This window comes from Sminthopsis crassicaudata, chromosome 1 (genome assembly GCF_048593235.1).
Source record: "Sminthopsis crassicaudata isolate SCR6 chromosome 1, ASM4859323v1, whole genome shotgun sequence".
NCBI lineage: Eukaryota > Metazoa > Chordata > Mammalia > Dasyuromorphia > Dasyuridae > Sminthopsis > Sminthopsis crassicaudata.
In genome coordinates, this window is record NC_133617.1 from 337,785,001 (window position 1) to 337,811,393 (window position 26,393).

The following is a 26,393-nucleotide window of genomic DNA, read 5'->3' on the forward strand; positions in this document are numbered from 1 at the left end:
CAAAAATCAAAGAGGGAGGGGCTCTTTGAGTAAGTTAAAAAATTTAAATACATTAAAATTTTTAAAGTCCTACATATTTGATTAGTTTTCAGTAATCATATTAAAAGCAAGAGGAGTTAATAGGAGGGTGACAAAAATTAGAAAGTTAGATGAAATTAAAACTATAGGAAGCAGAATAAAAGATTTAAAAAAAAGGATAGGGTAGAAGCGTGGTCATGATTTCATGTGTAACTGAACATGGAGATTGAGAAATTATGATTTATTATGAGAAAATGTTTGATTTGTATACCTATTTTGCATATCTATATGCCTGGAGTCATATAAAAATTTCTAGATGAAAAGTTGTGAGTAGAAAAAGTTTAAGAAGTCCTGGGGTACAGAATACAATAAGGATTCAGTAGGAGAGAAGGATATGTACAGGGTCTTATTATTTTATAGTATATTCTGAGAACATCCTAGCTAGGTACAAATACAAATACAGATTTGTCCCCTGGTTTACATGCTTTTAATATCATGAGTGCCCAAGGTTCTGGTGGATTCTTATTTAACACATTCTCTCTTAATAAACCTAATTCTCACAACTTGGAATTGATATGGTTAGTAGTTAACAAATTTGAAACCAGAATTTTTCAGCTATCTTTGAAAAAAAAATTACTATCTCTATTAAACTTCATGGAGTTTATAATTTTCTCTTTTGTGTATTAATGTAAGAGTAAAATTAATTGATAGTAATCAAGTTATCCTAATCTATTTAAAGTAAGTGATTAAGGGGTTTAATCAATCAATCTTATTCATAGGCTTTAGATTATGTGAAAAACCCTTGAAAATCCTTGGATTAAACAAAATGACATTAAAGAAGTCTCTTTCAATTGGCTGAGGGATTTCTTCACATCCTCTAGGTCCTGTATAAAAATAGTGAATTAACTTTAATTGGGGAGTTCTAGCAAGTGGTGAACAGGAAAGAAAAGGAAGCCTTTTCAGCAAAACCTAAATAAAAGCTAGCAAGATAAGGGGAAAGAAGATCTGACTTGGCCTTGGCCAGATTTTCTTTGACCTCTTTCTCTCCCCAACTTTAACTAGAATTGGAATGTGAATTTATACAATTGTGGAAGACTTTGGATTTCAAATATTTTCATCAGAATTATCATCCCAGGATAGCAAAGACTGATATAAGAATCTGTGTTGAGATCCAAGGTCAGAAAAGACAAATTCACTATGCTTAAAAAGTGAACTTCTTCATCCCTGATGAACAAAAGAAAAGAATTGGCATCAATCAAAAGTGCTAAATTAACCTCTTTGCCATAGAAGTCCTTACATCTGAATCCACTTTCCTTTAGATTCCATATAAATTTGTAGGACAATGTATCAGACTTTAGGAGGGATGTTTTATAACAACTTGTCTCATAGTTTCATTTAAGTAAACATCTCTTTCTGAAAATGACTTAAAGCTCATTGACTGAATTGTCCTAAATTGATAATCCCAGGGATTTGGAAAAGTACATTGTTGGGGGATTGAGTTGAAGGCATTAGAGAATCAATCATTCCTGGATCTTCAGAGGGTAGTAAAACTATGTAGGTGTTTTTAACTTTGCTCTGGGATCTGAGACTTGTCGGTGAGAATGGGAGTTAAAATGAGGATCTTTAGAGCTTATATGGGCTTTATATGATAAGGTATCATCTAAAGGTTTTATTTATATGTGGGATCTACAGAATCAAGGCCATTTTGATAGTTTCAGATCTATGTGCAAGTGACTCTAGTGCTATATACAAATGTTATTATTCCTAAATGTGAACCATTTGCCAAATGATACTTACATAAATAATGTGTTTACAGCTTCTTGACAGGAAAAGGATATATTTAAATTTTTATTAAGATACTTAGGAATTATAGATAATTCAATGATAATTTGGATTCATAGATCTTTATGAATCAAATCATTTTTCTAATAATAATCCTTTTAGGCAAAACAAACATTATCCCCATTTTACACATAAAGAGACCAAGTTTCTAAAAGGTTAAGTGATTTGTCCATAATTATGGAGGTAGAGGGTGACTTTTACTCCAAATTTACAATCTGTGCAATTTTTCTATTATATCCTTATTATTCCATTGTCAAACTGAACAAATTTTCTCTTTCCCATATGATAGCATATGAAGAAAATGATCTCATTTCTCTTAAGTCCTCTCTTTGACAAAATATATATCTCCAATTCCTTCAAAAGATGTTCAAGTGGTATGAATTTAATATCCTTCATCATACTAGTTGCACTCCTTAGGACATTCTTCAACTTATCAGATCATTTTCAGATTGAGTTGCTTACTAACCATGACCCCCTAAACTTAAACTAATAAATCTGATCGCTGGGACTAAAATGTAAAATGTTCAAGTTATCCTTCTTAAATATTACCTTACTTGATATATGATGAGATTGATGTAGGCCATTTGCACCAAATCATGGGATTTGGCACCAAATGGATTTAGTAAAATAACAAATCCACAATGGCCTTTCTCTATGCCAAAACATATTTTTATTTATGAGAAGTTATAGACAAAATAAAGAGGTAAAAAAAGGCACCAGGAGTGATAAATATAAAATTGATTTAGGAGAGCATATAATTAGCAAGGAAAGGGGTTTCAACACTTAACAATGGAAAATACAAGTTCCCCAGTGGAAATCACAATTAACCAAAAGAAAGAGAATACATCATGAGGTAGAAGTATGCCATTAATTGGCAGGCTACATTTGTAGAAGAATTTAGCACCTTAAAAGAGTTAGTTAGCTATTAGAAGGAGAAATTCATCATGAGACATAGGATAAGGGATGAGAAGAAAGACATAGTGGGCTAACCCAAAAGAGATTCAGCAAATCTGACCATGGACCATGCACAGATTTATAGGGGAAATTTAAGTTGGGATTAACTTGGCTTTCTGATTGAATACTAGAAGATGGGGTTACCCAAGACCTTCTCAAAGGGTAGTATTGTAAGGTTAAGGGTATCCCCATCAATATCCTTCCATGCTTACTTCAGAAAGTATTAAAATTTTATCTGTACTTCAGGCTTTCTCTGCCAAACCCACCTAGTGACCAAGGACTTCATCAGTATGTTTATCAAGTCCTGACTGCCTTCCATTATGTAGTATTCCCCCCTAACTTTGTGTTTTCTGAATGTCTGATAAGCATATCATTATTTAAGCCTTTATCTAAATTACTGATAAAATGCTAGCACTGGCTAAATACTTTACTGGAGAATTCCTTTCAAGTTGACTTTGAATCATTATTTTATCCTTTGGACCCAGGTTTACAAATAATTATTAGTCCAATTAGTTATGCTATCATTTCACTATCATCATTCCATCTTTTCTAAAAAAAAAAAAAAAAAAAAAAAGCATGACTTTGTCAATTGCTGCCTTCTAGAGTAAGTACTAAGTTGTTTCATCTATTACATGAGAAACTTTTTTTTTATGTATTTTAAAGACCTCTTCTAACTTTTGTTTTTGTTTTAGAAATCAATTCTAACTTTTTCAAACATCAGAGAATATTGTTGATACCTTGGATAGGGCACTGGGCCTAGAGTTAAGGAGACCTGAATTCAAATCTAGCTTCAGACATTATGCATTATTATGGGAAATTTTCTTGATCTCTGTTTTCTTTTGGGTTCTTCATCCATAAATATAAGATAATATTAGCACTTATTTCCAAGAGTTGTTGTAGAAATCAAGTAAGATAATAGTTGTAAAGTGCTTAGCACAGTGTCTGGGTCAGAGAAAATACTATATAAACGTTAGCTATTATTATTATGGCTAAGCATATGGATAAATATCTTTAAAAAGGATAAAATATCTTTAAAATGGATAAAATGGAAGAGATATGATTTCTAATTCAGAAAAAAAGAATTAGCCAAATGGCTTCAAACTCTAAGAGTAGTGGAGTTAGAAGAGTGTTCAAAGTCTGAAACTTGTTTGTTACATCATTTGAGGCAACTGATCTCATCTCTCTATCGGATTTGTTTTCCTCAGTTACAAAATACAAAGACTGAACTAGAAGATTTCTGAGGCCCTTTCAACATCTAAATTTATTTAGGCTATGATCCTATTATCTTTGAAGTCCTCCTCATCTCTAACCTATGGTGATTTTATTACATATGTTATGCCACAGTTCTCTTTTATTGTCCTGACTCAGTTTCCCCAATTTTCCTGACTCAGTTTCCCTAATTGTTCTGTTTCAGTTTATAATTTTCTGCTCAGTCCTGTGAAACCACCCCTCCCTCTTTATCAGAATATTTGATAAGGATAAAAGATCTTATGTTTTAGAATATCAGAATGCCTCTCCCTATCCCAAGCTATCAGAATATCAGATATATTATCAAGATTCTTCTCCCCATCTCCAGAGTTCCTCCCCGCATTTTGTCATCTCATCTCCTCTGTCATCCCATCTCTGGTGGCACACTCCACCCTGTCAGAGTCCCATTCTCAGCACCCTGCCTCCCCTGCTGCAATCTACCCCCTGAGTCTGAGCCACGTGTATATATGTCATTGAGAACTCACATTGTTGGCTGGATTCTTGGAGATGATAGTCTTATTCAGCCCTGGGACTAAACCATGGATCTATTTGGTCCCAATAAATCTCTCCCTTTTAAAAAAAATTATTAAATACTCTCTAATCTCTATCTTGCCTCGGTTTCTCTGGCATTACACATATATCTTGCAGAATATTTGTTCTTGGGACTTTTAATAGAGTAGACTTACCATAATTATAGTGTGTTAGATTCCTTAGCTAAAAATGCTGAAATAGAATGAATTTGATGCTCAGTTTTAAAAGTTTTAGTACAAAGCATAAGTGGAAATATTGAGGAACACTTGAAACATTTGATGAACCTAAAAGTAGTTATTCAGATGAGGCAAGGAAAATTCTTTTCCTAGGTCTCAGAGAAGGGGAAAGAATTTAAGTAAACTGATTTTTTTTAAATTTTATATTGGTAAAATAAAATCAATTTCCTAAAAATGAAATGATTAGAAGACCTGTAACTTCATTCTACATACTAGATAAAATATAGATCATTTGAACCTTATAGAGTTCAGGTGTTGACTCCAAACTTCTACTCTCAAAATCTCTGTAATTTGTTTTAAACTAGCAATATTAAAGAAATTTGATTTATTTCAAGAGATTATGTAAAACATGAAAATTAATACAAACCCTTCAAAAATATTTAGATGTTAAATTCTTTTATATTTGGCCATATTGCTAATGAATAGTGATTAAACATTTTTAAATAAAATAGCAAAAACACTGCAGCACTGTCTCAAAACTTGTTGATTATGATCAACTTGGATATCTATATATGTACATATATATATGTATATATATATATATAAATTCATACACACATATATGAGAGATGCAAGGCTGATTTAATATTTAAAAACAGTGAACACAATCATAATAAAAATGTACAATGAGGAATTGATCAAAAGACCACAATCAATACCCCACTATGAATATAAACACTAGAGAATATTATGTTGAGAAATAAAGAAAAACAAAGCACTTCATAAAATCTAACATCCATTTATGCAAAAAACAAGAAAGGAAAATTATAAAGAGGGGATTCTGATCTACTTTTGGACCCCCTTGGTACTCTGATGAAACAAGGATGCTTTCCCAGAAGAATGTTTTTCAATGCAAACAATAAAATACATAAGGTTTAAAGGAAATGATTTTGGAATAGTTATTATGTTAAAAAAGTTTCCATACTCTAAATTAAGAATATTTTTTAAGAGAAAAAGGAATAAGTATAGGAAGCAAGACAAATGGATTCCTCTTTTGTATCTACCATTAATTCATTTTGTAGAATAGGGGCAAATCATTTGCCTCCCTGTATTTTAATCCCCTGCCTGGTTCCAAATCTATAAATAACACTTGTCTAGTATAACTCATTAAGGTGGTTTGAGGACAGAGATAAAATGATAAATGTTAAAACCCTAATAAGACAATTTTAAGTGCTGTAAAATTTCAGGTATTATTATTTTAGTAAATACCTACTCTAGTGTTCCTGGTGATGCTATTTAGAGAGATTATATGTTTCCTAAAGTACTCAACCCACTCTCTAGAAGCCATTTTCTCTTTGTCAGACAAAATAAGAATCTAATATTCTTATTTTGCTTCAGACTTATGCCATATTCATGATTTTTAACTCTAATAAATGAAAATTTAGCACACACCATAAATTTCATGTGAATATGAGTAATGATTGATGACAATGTGTTGTTTGGGAATTTAATAGTTGAAGTTTTTTTCTATCAAAAAGAAACAAACTTGTTTTTTTATTTTTCTTAATATTTTTACAATTTATGAGAAATTTTTAGTTATTGCCCTGATGGTTGTTTATAAATCATAAAATAAATTTAATTTAATTACAAATATTTAAAGAATTTATTGTCACCAATAAAAGTACCCTATTGTAGTGTAATTTGCCTTGCACTTGGAATAATAAGAATTGGGTTTCAATTCTTCCAATTTAAATGACCTGGGCTGAGGTCCTCACTCTACTCTCTGTTGGCCAATGGTGCTGGACAAATCATTTAATTTTTATGTGACTTATTTCCTCATTTATAAAATGGGGGCAAATTTTTTGATTTCTAATCTTATAATGTTAGTGTAACAAAAGCAGTTGTTAAAGTGGTATATATAAAAATATATAATGTAATTAGGATAACTGAATTTTATACAGTGGAGGACAAGTATATTCTCAGTCTTCTGAAAAACTAATTGAAAATCTAAATGAAAGAATCAATGTTCAGTCAATATTAGAAGTACTATAGAAACCTAACTAGTAGTAAGAATGATACGCTAATGTAATTTCACATCAGATAAATTTTTGGACTTATTTGAAACTCTGTCATGCCTTTCTTCCCAAGGAAACTCATCACAAGGAAATGTCATTATTTTACAAGAAGGAATCTTCCTGATACTCTTATCTCAGTCAGTACTCTTTGCTATTCTAATTGCACCCTGTGGTTGTTGGTCAAGTCCCTAGGCCCACTTTAGGAGTGGGTTCAGCACAATTTTTCTTCATATTTCTCTTCAGTTACCCTGCCTTTGGACACTATGAGCTCTCCAATATGCCCCAGTGTCATTTTTCTCACTTCTTCCTTTCCTTATGCCTCACTTTTTAACTTTGTTTTGTGGGTTACTTTTAGTTGTATTTGTATTCATAGCAGGCACTTAATTAATACTTATTGTCCTATATTGGTGGAATTACAAAGTAGTAAAATCATTTGAAAAAGCAATTTGCAATTAGGAAAACATAGCAACTAATTTATCCATATGCTTTAAGGCAGGGATTCTACTGCTAGGCATATACACTCAAAGAGATAATTTACAGAAGGACCCCATATATATAAAAATATTTATAGAAGCATATTTAGTGGTAGCAAAGAATTGTAAATAAAATAGAGGTCTACTAAATGGCTAAATGGTTAAACAAATTGTAGTGTATTAATGTACTTCCCAGTGAGGATATTTCTTCCAACAAGAATAAAACATAATATGAAAAAAGTGAGTGTGCAGGAAGATATGAGTGAAAATAGATAATTTTCTAAAGTAACTTTCTGGAATAATATTAAGACCAGTAAGAACAAATGAAGTCCAGTTCCCTTCCCCCAATTCCTTAGTGTAGAAGAAATTTTATATTCTATTTTTTTCAGCCTTAGCACCTTGTAGGAAATCTCTTCAAAGTGCTGCATAATACTAAATCATAATTCAAATGACTAAGACTCATGGCAATTATACAGATGTATTTGGGGGCATATTGGTAACAAAAACTTATGTAAACTTTCCCTTCAAACAATTTCCTTTAAGTTCCACTGTAATTACTGTGTAAACACTTTCATAAATGATTTTCAAGGATGTCTTCAATTCCCACAATTACTGCATTGTAACAGTAGAATAATAACAATCATCTTCCCATTTTTCATTTAGCTGCTACTAGATTTTATTTTTAACATTCACTATTGAGAAGACTTCATGTAAACAGAAGGCAACCTACCTGCCAATTAGAAGCTTACTGTATTCATCAAGTATAGGGGCATGAGTATGTAAGAGGATGATATTGTAACCCACAAGTGCAATCAGCATGATTATCATTTTCAATTCATAGTTTATCCGTAGGAAAACAGAACAGGATATCAAGCCCAGAATGCAGCTGTAAATGAAGTACTAGAAATGGGGAAAATAAAACAAAACAAAAAAAGAAACACATTTAAGATCTGATTTGAAAAATCAGAACAAATTAAATCTCACTATCATCATTATTCTGTCAGCTTCCAAACCTCATGTAGCTATAATTCTCATCAAAGATTGACATCTCAGTCAATAACATTTTATCCCTCAGTCTGCAGACTAGTGCAGATCTGGTCTAAGCTGAATGAAGAATTTTCTCCTGATGCAACTAAATGATGCCTGTCCTAAAGACTGTGGAAATGTTGACATTTTAATGATTCCAGTAAAAATTTAACCTATTTCAGAATGGTGCCTATTTAATTGAAATGAAAAATACTATAAGTTAGGAACCATGAGAACCATCACTATATCCACAAAACTTGTTCTGACACCAAATGAAGCTTGAAAACCGGTTTAACTGTTGATGGTTTCTTGTTTGTTTTGGGTAGGAGGCAATTGTTTCCATAGCAATAAAGAATCCCTCTAATCTAGTGATTGATAACTTTGGTTTCTTCTAATCTTAGGGAATTACCTAGAATATTGGTAGTTAAAATTCCTTGCCTATAGTCACAAAGACAGTATGTGTCAAAGGCAGATCTAGAACTCAGGGACTTTCTGACCATTCCAGTTTTTCTCTTCTTAGATGTTCTTAGTTTGAAGTCTTTTTCAATACATATTGCTTTTGACTAAAATATTTCTAAATATTTGGTGGCAAATACTATTGAGTCTGCCTTGTAAAGCAATATTTGATTCAATAAATATTTACCAAATTCCTATTATGTATAAGACACTGGTCTAGGTATTGGGGATACAAAGATAAAGCTGAAAAGGTCTCTTCTGTGATAGTACTTACATTCAACTGGAGGGTATACAAAATACAGTATAAATCAATAAGTATGGTACAAGGAAAATTTATGGAGAGAAGACTTTTAGCTGGGGTATCAGAGAAGGTTGTGGGGAGAAGTTACCTGAATCTTAGAAAACAAAAGAGCAAATTAGTTGTGATGGGATGAAACCAAGTGTCCAGCTTCTCAATTTTCAATTATATATATAATTATGTAATATAATATTCATTATTATTTGTGGATAAGTATATCATATTGCCTATTCCTAATTACTGACACAGTAAAGAGTTTTTCTTTTATAGTATTTTAAAATGGTACAATGAAATCTTAGCTTAATAGATTTTTTTTTCAAATGACTTATAATTATTTAATACAATATGTATTTGAAACACATAATTACCATACTAAATTACTAAGTGATTCTTTTAGATTAGCTTTGGTTTTATTACTAAACATTTATTTAATGGGAAAAATAAATCTAATTTTGTGGAAACTTTTTCATCAATTCTGAAAACATTTTCTGGGTATTTAAAAAGCAAACAAATAAACAACTAAAAAACAACAGCCACAACAACTTCTACATACCAAGTCAATTTGTTTTCAGTAAGGAACATGCTGAAGAGAAGCAGTGGATAGAAAGCTGCCTGTGGAGTCAGGAAAACTTGGTTTCCAGTCTTAGCTAGGCCCTCACTGAAGCAAGACTCTTTTACTTTTTCTTAAATTGATTCTCTATTTAATTCACCTTATGTTCTCTCCAAAATAATACCCCCTCTACTTAACTGAGAATGTTGTCTAGGATTTTAGAGAAAATATCTATTGTACACATCAATAATTTGCTCCCACTATTATCTTCTATTTCTTTCTGATAATAAATCTTTCTGCTTCTGGTGGGATATAGATTAATATCAATTCTACACAAGGACAAGAAACACTTTTTTATCAGTAGGATAAGGTAAGATAAGGTAAGATCCTTTATCATATCCTGATATATCCATGGCCTAGTTATACTATGAGCAACCTAATGTTCTGTATTAGGTGAAAAAAGACTAATTCTGGGGGAATTCAATGCTAGTGAAAACTTTCAACATAATTCATAACACAAAATAATAAATGTGAAATTGTGAATGTCTAAAATATTTATTATATAATACACTTTTAATCTTGAAAGCAGATTTCTTTTTCTCTAATTCTAAACTTCTCTTCATCACTTATTTGTCCTCTCTTTATTGCGACCATATAACAAAGATATTAAACTATAAGTTTTCTCATCTGTGGTTCTTTCCATTGATTTCATAAAATGAAGTATCTAATATATTAGGAAGAATAATCATTTAATACCATTTGTTCTCAATTTTTAGTTGAGAAAAGTCAGATTGGACACTCCCAGATCCTATCCTCTTCCTCAATACAAATCTTTTGTAAAGATAAGTAGAATTGCCTATCAGGAGATAAATATAAGTCTCACCAACTTGAATTAAAAATGGAGAGGAGAAGTGTATCCTAAGATAGCCTAAGCCAAAGCTACTTTAAAAAAAGTAGCTTTTTTTCTCTTTTACAACCTCCTTAGGAGTAACTAACCCTGATACATTACAACTGCCCTGATATAAGAAAGAGAAAAGAGTATAATTAAAGTCTCATAATGAAGTTTTCTGGGCATACAAAAAAGTGGCAGGAAAGATTTAGCTCTTGAAAAGTAATAGCTAGATGGTATAATTCTTTCTCTCTTTGCTCATGTTTATATAGTTCTATATTATATTATAAGGAAAAGTTGTGAATGAGGCTGATCTTTTGAAAAGTCCAATCAAGTGGTCAATTATTGGGAACTGTGAATTGTGGGAGTCCAGGAATGTCCCTGTTTTTAAAAATATCTCACACAGTTTTTCCAATACTGAGGCTCACTTTGGATGAATTTTGAAAGTTAATTTATTTGAAATAAAAATTTAAGACTAGCTTTAATTCAAGTCACTCATTTTATAGACAAGGTAATAAAGGCCCATTGATATTAAGGAACTTCCTAAAATTCTTGACAAGGCTAGCCAAAAGCAGAATGGGCTGCCTGAGGCATATTAGATTCTATATCATAGGATGTAGCCAACCAAAGTCAGATCACTTTTCTACTATGTTGAACAGAATATCTTCATATTCAATTCATATAGGCTAGAATAGATTGCCTTTGACTTATCTTTTGCCCTAAAAATTTTTTTGCCATAAAAGAGTAACACCACAATTTCTCTATAGTAAAATCCATTACTTTTAGCAATACTAGCTTAATCTGTTAATTCATGAAAACTCCAAAATGGCTACAACAGATTGGGACAATTTGTAAGCCCCCATTTTGGTTTATGAATCATTTAAGTGATTTTATTTTAGCATAACTATTAAGACAGAATAAATTTGAATTTTAACTTCTATAATTCCCTAATGCTCTCTCTTTCATTCCCATCATTCCCACCAACTTGGGCCTCTAATGTTTTGCTTTTATTTAAAATGAGGTCATAATTTCTCTAAGTAATAGCAATCATGTTCTGCCAAATTTCATCTAAAAATATTAGCTGGACCAATTTTGAAATGTTCCTTGCCAGTCAAGCTACTTTTTCTTTTTAAAATTGATTTCAATACAGGAATATTTTCATTATAATTTAGGATTAGAAACTAAGTGCAAGTGTTCTCTTTGCTGTGTCTATATAGGCATGCTGCTAATGTTCTATCATTTTTTAAATGATAGAAATTAACACAAATCAATTAGCTATTTATTTAAAGAAGGGGTCAAAATATCCTTCAAGTACAGTATTAATCACTCTTTTTTCCCCCCTTTTCTTTTTTAAATCTTAGGGTTGGGTCAAGATATCAGAATTGGACCTTATCCTGACTTCAGGCTTACCTCTAAGGTTGGTCATGTAGAATTTTAACATCAAATGCAATATTACACAATTTAACAAACATTTGCTGAGTATTTATTCCATACAAAACACCAGGATAGGTGCTAAATCAACATATATGATCTTCTCTGTGTTGGATCATCAAGATGAACTCTGTTGTCCCAATACTTTTCATAAATAAAATAAATAGGATTATGCCCACTACTTCAAATCAAATGTTTGATAATAATGGTCAAAAAATCATAGGACTTCAGAAGACATCTATTATAGACTCTTAACTTATGGAAGAAAATGAGAACTTGGAAAGTTCAGTTATTTATCCCCAGTGCAAGAGATACTAAGCATAAGAAGTAGACTTTATATATTAGATCACAAATATATAATTTCAGTTATGGATAAAATTATGACAACTCACATGTTTGCATGGCATTTTAACGTTTGCAAAGCATTTAAGCCTCAGCTAAATAGTACAGTAGGTAGAAGGCAAAGCCTGTAGTCAAGAAGATCTAATTTTAACTCTACTACTTTGTTGTTAGGCAAGTTACTTCATGTTTATTTACCTCAGTTTCCTACCTCCCAACATCTATGGTTATTGTGAGGATCAAATGAGATGATATTTATAAATGGCTTAGGACAAAATAAGTGCTTAGTAAATGTTTGTTTCCTTCCTCCAACTACTTTGTTTATTATACATATAACAATTGTTTATTTTGTACATATAACATCATCTAGTTTTTTTTTTTTTTTTTTTTTTGTTTTTTTTTTACATATGAGAAAACTGAGTTTAGGTGCTAAATGGCTTATGATCCATAGATAGTAAATGCTGAAGTTAAGACTTGAATTCTAGCTCTAATTTCAAGTCATGGGTCCTTCCTATTATACTACAATAGCTTCCTACAATGGATCTGTCTATATTCAATTCACCAATATTCATTATGTGTCTTCTATACAACTGTCACCATACCAGGCATTGGGGAAGCAAAAAATATAGACCAAGTCCTCTAAGAGTTTACATTCTTTAAATGTAAATTCTAAAGATATCATGATTACATAGCTAAGAAAAATGCTCTATAATTTGAGGATAGAGAAGTATCAACCAGGGAGATACAGACAGATTGCTATGAAATAGAGATTCTGACTTAAGTGTTGAAGGTGCTCAGTATTTTAAGAGGTACAGATAAGCAGCTAGTTGGTTCTTGCAGGGAAGATATCAAGTACAAAGGTAGAAAGTTGAGTGAATATAGAGATAGAAGAGAGCACTGTGTAAGACAGAGCCTCAAGGGTTGACCAGAGTTAAAGGGTAAAACATTTATAATGACCAAGCAAAGGAGACTGAAAAGAGAGCCAAATGAGGAATGAATATCACAAAAAAACACAATGTGAATGTTTAAAATTGATACCTAGGAAAATAGTCTGCAAAGTAAGGTGAGAATCAAATCAGGTTTTTCTGTATGATCTAGTCAATGGTCAGTATTTAAAATGAAATATTTAATATCTCTTTTTTGGAATAAATCATTTCCAGGGGAAAAGAGTGTTTAACTAGGAAACAATTTCTATTTTTTTCCTTTAGTACAATAAAGTCCATAGCTATGAATCATGAAAAATCTGATTTAAGAAGAATCTTAGCTACAGGTGAATCTAAAGTCAAAGAAAGATTCATAATAAATATAAGTAGGCTTCAGCATATTGAGGCCACATATAACTGGAAAAGAAGGTTGGATTGGTTATCTAGTGATACTGAACTCTAACAAATGGACTGCTCAAATGTCACATTGAAAATCATGAAATATCCTTGCCTCTCTTTCAAAAAAAAAAAAAGATTTGGAGGAAAGGCTTCAGCACTTCAGTACTCTGTGGAAGATTCATATAAGGAAAGTTCTACATCAATGATATCACATATTCTTTAATATTTGAAGGAACTCTTTTCTTATGAGGTTATAATAATGCTAAATTTGAAATACAGAATGTTCAAATCATTGGTTACAATGTATCAACTGGCTAGAAATTATTGAAGATATGTATATAAGAAAGTATCTGGAGCTGGAATTTAGGAAGAATAATGACAAACTATAAGATATTGTTTCTGTCCTCAAAGAGATTATATGCTAAGTTGGAAAACTAGTCTGCTACATAGAACAATTGATAAACTAATAAATAAATAAAGATAGGTGATATTTTTATTTTGCTTTAAGAGTTACAAGATGTTTCAAGTATATGGTTTCTTTTAGTGTCTAGGGACCTGAATTCAAATCCTAGTTCCTCCACTTATATTATCTTTGTGATGATAGACAAGCCGTTTGTAACCTCTATTTTTTCATCTGTGCAATGGACTAAATGATTCTTTTTGGATATGAATCTATAAAACTGAGGAAGGTGTTGAGATGTCTGAGATATTGACTTGCCTATTTTTAAGCCACAATTAAAAACCAAAACTTCTGATTTTAAACTAAAAGTTACTAGCTTTCATGAAATAGCCTTAAGCTGGTCTTTTCACTTAATACATTTTTGTATGTGTATCTGTGTACCTATCTATCTATATTTGTCTTTAAACAAATTTCACTTGAAATATACTTTCTGGATGAGCTTATCATTTTAAAAAGGTATTAGACATTGCCTATTTCATTTTAAAAGACAATTCAGAGACAATAAAACTAGAAACTCTGATACACACACACATAATCTTTTGATATATTTATTTCCTCTTAAGCTAAAACTTGGAACTATAGTTCCAATACCACTTAGCATAAATGGATACAACCTAATATACATAGAGTGAAGCATAATATGATATAAAAAGAAATAAAATATACTTACAGGCAGGAAAAAATACTTTTGTGTATTCTGAGACTTGTGGTCAGTTGAGTCAGGGAGACTTGAATTTGATGTGTTGAAATCTGAAGGGAGCATTATCTCTGCTTCATTCAGGAAAAACTATGAGAGGAAAACAATTTTACAGTGTATTATTAGTATAAGCTATTATCAAGAAAGGAAACTCAGGAGAGTGAATTCTCACTCATTAATTATACATTGTTTCCTTTGTGGTAAAGAAAAATTTAATTACTTTTCTTGACAGCTGGATAGTCTTTTTTTTGCTTTAAATTTACTAATGGCTTTCTATCTGGAATTCTGAAGATTTTTAAAAATTATAATAAAAGATGAATGATTATTAGCTAAGCATCTGATCACTATCCTAAAACAATAGGTTAATATTAAGGATACTAACCCCTTTGGAAACCTGGGAATATTTCTTAGCCAAATATTTATTTTAAAATGGAAAAATGTTAGAGCTAATGCTATTTGATCATAGTATTTGGGTTTCATTTTAACTTTTTTTTTTAATAAGAGGGATTAAGTAGAAAGTCAAATCACAATGAATAAGACTAAAATCTTTGTAAAATATTCAATAGAACTTTTATTGATCTTATTTTAGACCTTGATTTAAATGAATCCACCAGCATTTATAAGTCTATGATAAAAATACATTAAATTATTGAGCAAAATGATATCATTTTGCTCACTGTTAGACCCACTGTCATCAATATCATATTATGTTTCCCCTATTTTATAGGAGTTCTCCTAGATTGGGAGAATAGACTATTATATTAAAAGTAGCAAAATTCTGAGAAAGATTCATCCTTTAGAATACTAGAAAGGCAAATATGTCCAGTATAACATAATCCTGAGGAAATGAGGATAATTGATCCCTTTCATAGCTATATTGACACCTTGAATAAAAGTGATAGTTTATCTATATAACAGAGACTGTACCAATTTCTACTTTAAAGAGAGACAGTGAAGCCGAAGAGGTTTTAGTTTCGTCTAAGCACGAAACTAGTCACTGTCACCAAATTGGTCAGGTTTAAAACTTTCTGAAGTCTTGACTATTATTTTCTTTACCTCAAAATATTTTACTTTTACTGATTATTCTAGAAGGAATTTCCTAGCATATAGCAAAATCTTATACAAATAGGTTTTAAAATCAAATGCACTTCAATCTTTTCATTTATTCTGTTACCCTCTTAGTAAAGATTCCTTGAAATATTTATGTAATAGACACTTTAGTTTTTTGGCAAAATAGAACAAATATCAGTTAGAAATTAACTATGGTTATTTAGCATATTTAGTATTCCAAAAAGAGTATTTTCAGCCTTCATATCACTTAATGAAATTCAGAAAAATGCTAATTAAAAAAATCAAAGAAGCTTGAGAGTTTTACTGATTTGCTGCTGCAGAATTGATCAAAAGCATTATCAAGCTACTATGGGAGCCATGAAAGGAGAAAAAACGAAACCTTTAAATCAGATGGGAAGGAATGGAGAAATTTCTAGGCAAAAAATATGAGTTCAATATTTTATAAATACAGCTTCTGGGGGAGCAGAATACAATCCATCTGCATAATAATGTATCAAGGACTGACAAGTTAAAGGAAAATGCTTTACTTTGGGAATTTATAAAAGTAGACATTCCAGATATTAAAAGCATAACATTAAATTCTTAATCATATCACCCTGTGAAAGGGAAAAAATAAAAAAAAAAACTGACTGGGGCTATGTTTTTCCTTTTTTTTGTGTTTTTTTTCTTCTAGATACTGAGGAGCGGTATGCAGCAATGTTGTATTTTTTAAAATTGTACTTTGTCTGGAGCTTATTGTAATAAATGGAATACAATTTATAAAACCTAATATAAGTTGCAACTTTAGAAATTCTGGAGTCTACTCTAATTTTCTAAGTTTAAGATCATGTCTTTCTCTTCACAATGTTCACACTCTCCAAACTGGATTAGAATCTGCATCTTAAGGACTCCTTATGATTTACTTGTTTGCTGTTCCTTAAACAAGATACTTATATCTTCCAAATCCAAGCATGTTGGGTCCCTCATGCCTGGGATTCTTTTCTAATCTGTCTCCTATTTTCTTCAAGTATCAGCTAAAGATCCTGATCTCTCAGGAAGCTTTCCTGATTCGTCTTAATTTTAATATTTTCTCTCTATATGTTATAAATCTTCATGTAATCTTATAAATCTTCATATAATTTTATATAAACCTTCAATTTATGCTGTATATATATCTTATTTGCATATAGGTATTTGTATGTGACTTTCCCCATTTGACTGTGAGCTCTTCATGAATAGGGAATGTCATTTGCTTTTCTTTGTATTCCTAGGATGCATAGTTCTTTGAATCCCTAGGTGTACATGTTTAATATATTCTTGTTGAATGGTTTATAATGTTTTGAATGATGTCACATATATATTGATATCATATTGCTTACCTTCTTAATATGTGGGAGGAAATTTACTACGTCAAATTTTTTAAAAGTCAATGTTAAAAATAAATTTGTTTATTAAAAAATTATTGTTGATTTGATTTTTGCCTTCTTACTTTCATTCATATTAATCCCTCTGCTGTGAACATCTTTTGTCTCATCCTTGACTTGATCATTTTCTACCATTATTTAAAGCATGATTGAATTCCCACTTATTTTTGGAAACCATTCCTGATCTCCCTTAGTCAGTAATAATTTCTTTCTCTCAATTGGATTTCACACCATTTTGTATAACTAATTCACTTAACATATGATTTGTGTGTGTTTAGATTAACGTCTTTTATATGAGATGATCACCCCCTTAAGCTGGCTTGATTTGTTACCATTCATTCTCATAATCCAAAATATTTCAGGAATGTATTTGTATGTTTCTTTATTGATTAATAAAATTGTAACTACTTTTTTATTAAAGTTCTGAATTACTAATTCACTTTAAGTATAATTTGTTCAATTTGTAACTTTCTTATTGATTAAAACTCTGAACCACTACCTAATTTTATTAAATATAATTTATACAATCAACTGGGGGAAAAATACCCATAAACAGTTAATTACTTCTATGTATCAAAGTCCCTAAACTCATAGACTTTTTTCTCTCTGAGGCAATTGGGGTTAAGTGACTTGCTCAGGGTCACACAGTCAGGAAATGTTAAGTGTCTGAGGCCAGATTTAAACTCAGGTCTCCTGACTTCAGAGCTGCTGCTCTATCCATTGCACCACCTAGTTGCCCAGATCTTATAGACTTTAATAAACATCATTGTTATTGGTTCATTAATTGAATAACATTAATACCATAGACATAAATAATTATTTACAACATCTTAGCACAGATCAAAGCCAGAGATACCTCTCACCAACACTTTAACTCTTTATTTTTGGAAAACAGTCCCACCACTCAGTTCCCACAAGATACCCATTAAAGTCTCTTCTTAATTATTCATGATATAAAGGTTAGACAAACCCTTTCTTATCTTCTTTTCAGCTTGACAAGAAAAGTCTCTTCATAGATGACATTTAAAACTAAATCTCTATACAAATAGCAATTACAGCTCTACATATTCTCACACACTCCTCACAGATCATTTAATTGTAGCATGGGTTGAGGGAAGATCACTAGGTCCCCCAATCCCTTTGATAAAAAAGCATGGATCTTTGGAAGAAAGGAGAATTTTCTATGGAATTAAATATGCCCAATGGCTCTGAATTGAAGAATTCTACAGCACTTTAGGATGATGCTGAAGTTCTCCTCTGGTTCATGATTCCCATGTATTGATGTGCCTGTGAGATTGTGTTGATTTTTGATGACTGAGTCAGAAGGAAATTCCTCCTTTCGGTGGTCCCTAAGAGAGATGAAAACAATTATACCCTTTTTCTTTGGGTTTTTGCTCTTTTGGGATACTCTTGGAGTTCTAGGAGAGGAATTACTTTCTTCCCCTAGAGATGAGATCAGCTATTAGCCTAGGCAAGAAGCCTATGTACTTGCTTAAGAGAACCTGAATTCTTCACTACTTTTCCATTTTCTTTCATAAATACCAGTTAGAATTAGTGATCTTTATAAATGAATCTTCACTCCTCTAACCTAACCCTCACCTAATTCCATTTTAGAAATATTAAAAAATCATATATTTCAGTGTCTATCTAAAGTTCTTGATCTCATCTGAGTAAAAAAAAATCTGCATTTAATTTATTCTGAGGAAACAATGCCTTGAATAGAAAATCTGTTTTTTTTCCTGCTTATTTTAAGGTCTAATAAATTCCTAAAGGAACAGGTATAATTAGTCCAGGCAAGAATCCTCTCTGAAACTGATTAGAGTAATATCTTCAGTAAGAACAACAGGCCCTTTGCTTAATTCAATTAAATATATTCCTCCTTTCTTCTCTGTACTGAATGGTTTAGAGAAATGATTTTCTAGGATGTGTTCAAAATTTCTATTCTAGTTTTGTTCTCTTTGATGATTTAAACATCTTTCCACTGGATACAGATGACTCCAGGGAAGGGAATGAGGCTAATTTTGCATAGCACTCCCTCCCTTAAATCCAATTTACTTGTATGTCATGGCATCACCTCCCTGATGTCAGGGTTCTCTTCATGCACGAAGGACAAAGAACAACCTTCCTTAAATCTTGACTGATAGAGTTTGTTTTTGTTCTTGAACTCTATAAACTGTAAGATGGAGATGATTTTTGTCCAGATTTTCAAAAACAGTATGAATCTCTGTCCCTTTGAATTTCTTTAAGAAAGAGCTTTAAGAAGCTATATTTTGAATTTTATTTCTGATAGGTTCTATGGTTTTAAAAAATGGCCTGCTTAAGACTAAGTTTTTATTCTTTAGCTTTGGGAATTTGGTAGTTTTGCAGTTTGGTCTCCAGGATGCCTAGAAGATTTGGATTGTGTGTATTTCTCAGATAAAGAAAGTCTGAGATAAATTGGAAATTTCTGTTCAGCAGTTCTCTAAGGCTGCCTTTGTCTTTTGGGAAAATTGAATGTGATAGTTTATTACTTTATTTTTTTCTGTATTAATTTAATGATTATGCCTCTGATACATAATAATATTTTGTCAGATTCTTTGACCCTCTTATTAGAAATGATCTGATGTTCTTTCCTCTATCACAGTTAACTCATCACCCTCTTTTCCCTCGTTCTTTTAATTATTTTCGTTGTTCTTCTTAGTGTCCTCTGGTTTTCCATATCACTTAAAAATGCAGACCTAAACTTCACATGACATTTTAATAAGGATTTAAACTGTAGATTTTCTTTCAAGATTCTATATGTCATAATTAATACAACTTGGCATCATGTCTTTTTAAAAGAATTGTACAAAATCAATGATTTACATTCAATTTTTAGTTCATTTCTTCCTAGATCATCTACTAAGACCATTGTTCCAAAAGTCCAGATACATTATTGTGATTACTGCTTCCTTGGCTTATTATGGTATATCATAAAAAAAAATTAAGTTGGTCTTGTAGAATTTATTTTTAATAAGATCAAGCTAATTGCTATCTTGTAGTTTTTTTTTTTTAGATAGTTGCAAATTGATTGATCAAAGGCCTTTTCCTTATATTAAAAAAAAAACTATGATTAAAACTATATTAATATTCTTATAAATTTTTTGAGAGCAGCATGAAAAATATGATGCAAAATGACATTATTAAATATGTCAAGAAAAAAGTGGTAGGGTAGAATGTCAAATATCTAGATGAAATTTTTTTTTAAATTGAAAAAATAAAGTCATTAAATATTTGGATTTAATGGCTTTATTAATTTTTCAATTTTTCATCTAGATATTTGACATTCTACACCTACCATTTGAATATTAGAAATAAACCCAATAGAGTTCTGTATATAGGATTATTAGATGGAGTACACTTGAATTTCATCTCTTTCAAGTCAATGTAATAAAAATATTATGACATTTTCTCTTAGGGACAAATCCAAAACAAAATTGAAATCATTCATCCTACTTATCCTGTGAAGGCATGAAAGATGCCCCTCCAATTTTTCATTTTTGAAAATGCAAGACAATTTTTCAAAATTTGGTTAATTATTTTTAACTAGTATTTTCCATTCTCCTTCCAAATACCTCTACTAAGGTGTTTGATAAATATCTTAAACATCTACTAAGTTACCTGTGTTAGGAAAAAAAGAACAAAAACATTGGTCTGTTTTTAAGAAAATAATCAATATGTTAGTAATTACTAAGAATTACCCAAGAGAAATGAAATCTCACAATTCAAATCAATTCCACTAGAAAATTATTTCCAAAGACAAAATCTTAACAGGAAACTAGCTTCTAGAATCTATCTGTCTTTACCCCTGGTAATTATAATAATGGTACTAAATGCTCAAATGTTTGCTTTTCTTTCTGAATGATTCTATGTATTTCCTTTGGAAAGAATTTTCTAGATGAATTGATTTATATTACTTCATTTAAGACCTTAACATGCTTGTTTGTCCTCTGTTTCTCTGAAAGTGGATATCATCACACTTTATAAGTCAAAATCTTTTCATATTTTTCTAGATTCACCAACTCATTATTTTCTCCAACACAGCAGTAATCCAACTTCATTCTATCTACTTATTTTAAATAATCTAAAACAATATTGATTAATATGGATGGCAAATAGTATGATTTCCCGAATTTTCTTTTTTGAGTAAATCTATCTTAGCTTTAACTTTGTCTAAGATCAATGATTTTTCCTGCTTTTTCCATCAATATTATGTTTATATGTGTCTCTTATTTTCTATTCTTCATGACTCCTTTGATTTACTTCTACCCATTATCTTGTCCTGTATTACTTAGCCTATCCTGATCTCCCTCTTTAAGAAGCCTTCCATTATAGTGTCTTCCCACCCTTTCTCTCATTCTCTCATTCCCATTAATCTATTCACCCCCTCTTATCTTAGTCTTATTCCCTCTTGTTTCTTTGTGAATTTAGAAACTTTTTATCCCCTTCTAAATATAGATAGATTATTCCCTCTCTAATATTTTCCTTATGAGAGTAGAGTTCCAGAACTACCAGCTCTCCTCCTCCATCTGTTTGCTATGTGTCAGTTTTTGCTCTCCCACTTCATTTGTATAACATACTCTTTTTTACCTTTTCCTATATGGTTTTGCTTTTAAGAATCATATCATACACAGCTAAAAACTTAATATTTCTTTTGAACTACCCAATTTCTAATAACAATGTTAGACATATGGTTTATTTTTCTATATATAAAACATAAATGATTTGTCCACATCAATGCCTTTGATACTTTGCTGTTTACCTTATATTTCTCTTAGGTCTTATATGTTAAATTTCCTATTAAGTAAAGGGTTTTTTTCAACAAATCTCTTTAAGTCCAGAAATTCATTGAATGTCTGTTTATTATTTCCAGGTTTCTTTATAACTTTTTTTGCTGGCTTTCCCTTGCTCATATTGAAGGAGTCATTTTCTTAAGATTCTGGATCTCCTTTTCTGATTGGTTGACCTTCTTTATATAATCATGATTTTTCTGAATTGTAATTTTTTCCCTTCAGTTTTCTCTCATTCTTTCTCATTTTATTTTTAAAGTCTTTTTAAAAAAGTTCTTCTCAGATTTTCTTTTTTGGGTAGGTGACCATTTAATCCCAAATCAAGAAATCTAAATCTAGGCTCCTGTAAGTATCTGAAGACAGCAGCATTCCTGCCTCACTGTTTCTTTACTCACCAGGTATGTGCTGGTTCCTTATCACTCATGGCCATATATTCTCAGCAAATCTGGGCTGGTGTTCTTTGTCAGGAGAAGTTCTCTCTATCTGTCCCAAACAGTCTAAGAAGTAAAAATGCCTGTGTTTGAGGCCAAGGCTACCTCTCAACCTGTCTCCAGGGCTCACAGCTTGTTTCAGTGGAATTACCCTGGAGGTATTTACACTTCACAGCAGCCAAATTTCCATCCTGATATTTTTCTTCAGATCTTCCCATTTTCCCAGGGGACCACTGTTCTGCTTCAATTCTTATTTATTTTAAATGTTCATTCTGAGGCACAATTTTATTTCATTTGTGGAGGGAATTCTGAAGAGCATGGAATTTTCTGATTTACCATCTTCCTAGAATCCTCCATAATCAGGTTTTCAAACTCAGCCATTCCAGTCTCTTTCCCCTCTCATACATTTTCCTATACCCAATCAGTTATGAATCTTTGTTGATTCTACCATCATACTTGTTCTCATATACATTTTCTTCTTTATAGTTATGAATTCACTATCTCAAGTTTAGGCCTTTTACCATTCAATATTTCATCCAAATTAGCTTATTAATTGTTTCATGAAGTTGGCACTGCACTGCCAATAATTTGGAATAATCTTGAAATTCCTGATAGCCACTCCTTTTTTACCTTTGAAACTTAGAATTTTTATATTCAGCTTATATTCCAACCTTTAAAGAAACATTTTTAGTGCATCCTCTCTATTTATATTATTTTATATTTATTTATCTGATATTTATTTTTTTCTGTATTAATTTACTGATTATGCCTCTGGTACATAATAATATTTTTTCAGATTCTTAGACCCTCTTATTAGAAATAATCTGATGTTCTTTCCTCTATCACAGTTAACTCATCACCCTCTTTTCCCTTGTTCTTTTAATTATTTTAGTTGTTCTTCTTAATGTCCTCTGGTTCTCCATATCACTTAAAAATATCCTTTAGAAGAATATAAACTTGTTTGATGTAGGAACTGTTTGTTGTTTTTGTAACTCAAGCATCCAGCATAGTGCTTTGTATGAATAAATTTTTATTGAATTGAGTTAGGGTCATGTGATTTTAAATTCTATTCTCAATTTTTCTATTTTAACAAGATGAGTATTTTGTAAGGAGCATATGGTAAGTTATGATGGCAAATGGGTACTTACGGTACATTGAGGTACAGATGATGGTAATTTTTTTTTACACTGTAACCAGATATATCTCAAAATTACAGACAATTTGGAAAGCTGAAACCCACTTCTCAGCAAATGATAACAAAGGAATAACACTGATTTACAAGTCCTTTTCTCTCTTTGATATTCATTAGTTATCAGGATAGAAAGGAGTTGTGCAGCTAGATATATTTATTAATGTTGATTTTCTATTGTTTTAGCATCTAAAAAGTTTGACTCACTATCATTTCAATGCAATTTATTTATTAAACACCTACTATATATAAGTTAATATGCTAGATACTAAAAGCAAAAGTCCTTGCCCTTCAAGGGTTTTTTAGAACAGTATCACTAATTTCATAGCAAAAAGCATACCTTTTGCTATGCTTTTGGAGAAAATGTCAGTTCTTGAAGGACTGTGATCTCTTCTCTCTGAGCTTCCATGAATAGGAGAAAAAAATACATTTTAGTTTAATTCTTGCCTCTTTGCTGTTTTAGATAGCAACAGAAGCTAATTCAGTTTTTAAAAAAGCCACTTCTTTTTATTTCTTTCTCCAAAGATAATTTTTTAATGTTCTCAGCTACAGGCCTTTCTACCTCATTTACCAAGCAAAAGATTGCTTTCTGAGGAAGTAAAATTGCAACACATTCCTCTTATTATAAATTTTGTATTTTTCTCCAAATATTCCTTTGTACTGTGCCAAAAGCCCAGTCCTGATCTGAATGCTGATCTTATCAAGCATTTATAAACACTGATTTAGTTACCTGCTACTTATTCCTTCTATAACCTGGACATGTTTTGCTAAAAAATGAGTCTTTTTATTTCACAAATACAATCTCTTGTTTCTTTTTCTTTTTCTTAAAACTAATTAATGGATACTAGTTATATAAGAGGTAAAAAAGGATCTTATAAAAAGAGCTTTTGAAAAAAGTTATATGCCTATTCTTTACTGTATTACTAGACTCTGTCCTGAGTCTTTTTTTTTTTTTTAATTTCCTACTTGAAACTTTACTTATCTCCCAATTTCTTATATCATTCTTCCAATTCCTCCTCCCAAATTACTGCATACCTTCACAGAGGTTGTCCTCCATGACTACAATGTATTCTTTCCTCAGCTCCATTTCTGAGAATCCCTAACTTCATTCAATGCTTGGTTTAAGTACAACCTCCCATGAAATCCTTCTCGATCTCCCTTAGTTGTTGATGGTCTTTATTTGAAAATTACTTTAAATTTATTTTGTATTCACAATCTGTGAACATATTGTTTTCCCCAGCACCTTCAAGGAGGAACCTTTTCATTTTTGTTTTTGTATTTCCAGTGTCTAGCACAGTACCTCTTATGTAGTATGTTAAAAACAAAACAAAACAAAACAACAAAAACAAACCCCCCTACAAAAACATTCTTTAAATGAATGAATAAATTATCTGCCCTGAGAAACTTGTCATCTCTAAAATAGTTCCAAAGTGGATTCTTTGAGCCTTAACACAGAATGATATATCTTTCTCTCTGTTTGCTTCTATCCTTCTCAGCTTACTGTACCCTATTTTCTCTCAAGGTACCTTCTATTGCTCTGTTGATATCTTGGCAAATCTTGGAAACTCAGATCCCTAATTCCATATGTTTAGCCTCAACTTAAATTATAATTTATGATAAAAGGCAACCTCAAATATATAAAACAGCATGAAAAGGGATTTTTCAAAAACAGAATATACTAAAAATTAAATTGTATGCCTTATCTCTAGTGCCTGCTTTTCCTTTATAATTTAGGAATTTACTATATAAATTAGGAATTAGGGAAAGCTTATCATAACTCTTCCAGAAGTTGAGGAATTTATATTAGGTCTTCCTGGTTATAATGTACTACCACATGCTTCTTTTACAAGCCTGAGGAAGTTACTATCCTCCCCCAAGTAAACTGATTATTATCCAGAAATGACATTGTCTATGTTGGAGTATTCAAATGATTTATAAAAAACCTTTGAATGTGTTAGTAAAAATCTAAGAGCAAAATTAAGGGAATATGATTATTTCTAAACATGGGTTTTGGCAGGAAAACTCTCCCTTTTTATTTTGACAAGATATAGAAAGAATGGCAGCTTGATATTCAAAAAAATGTATAAAAATGTACCAAAGTTATCTTATCTTAGAAACTATATACTAACTCTTAATATAATGCTGAGATTTTATTTGAAAGCTGGGGTAAATATTTTTTCTCCCTGCTCTAATCCGTGCTATATAGAGTGTGTTGTCAGATTAATTTTCCTAAAACACTGTTTTTTACCATTCTCTTTTCTGCATAGGTATCTTCAATGGCTCTTCCATGATTACAGGATAATATCTGAGTTCTTAGCTTGGTGTTTTAGGCCTCTACAAAACTTCTTCTTATACCTTCAACTTATTTTATATGAATTCTCATTCCAGTCAAAAGTACTGATTTTTTATCATGAAATGCCTATTCTTTCCCCTATGCATTTGGTCATGCCATTTTCTTCAGCTACATTTCTTGCATTTCCCTTCTCTCTATATTATTACCTTAAGCATCAAACCACTCATTATTTGTAACTACTCCTATATTCCAGAATATTTCCTCCCTTAAAATCTTATACATCTTGTTTTTTTGAACCACTCAACACAACATACATAAGATTTTCTATTCATTTTCTAGTTCTATTTATGTAGATTCTTGTTTCTCTAAATAGATTACAGGCTATTCAACAGTAGAAAGAGAATAACACAATT

The 26,393-nt window shown here is 31.1% G+C and overlaps 1 protein-coding gene across 1 annotated transcript in view; it reads right to left on the reverse strand.

Moving 5' to 3' along the window:
- The window catches only part of ADCY2 (adenylate cyclase 2), a 589,713-nt gene that overhangs the window by 48,365 nt on the left and 514,955 nt on the right, over window positions 1-26,393 (reverse strand). The window contains 2 exon segments of the mRNA XM_074279140.1: window positions 8,048-8,217; window positions 14,759-14,875. Coding sequence (XP_074135241.1) covers window positions 8,048-8,217; window positions 14,759-14,875 — 287 coding nt within the window.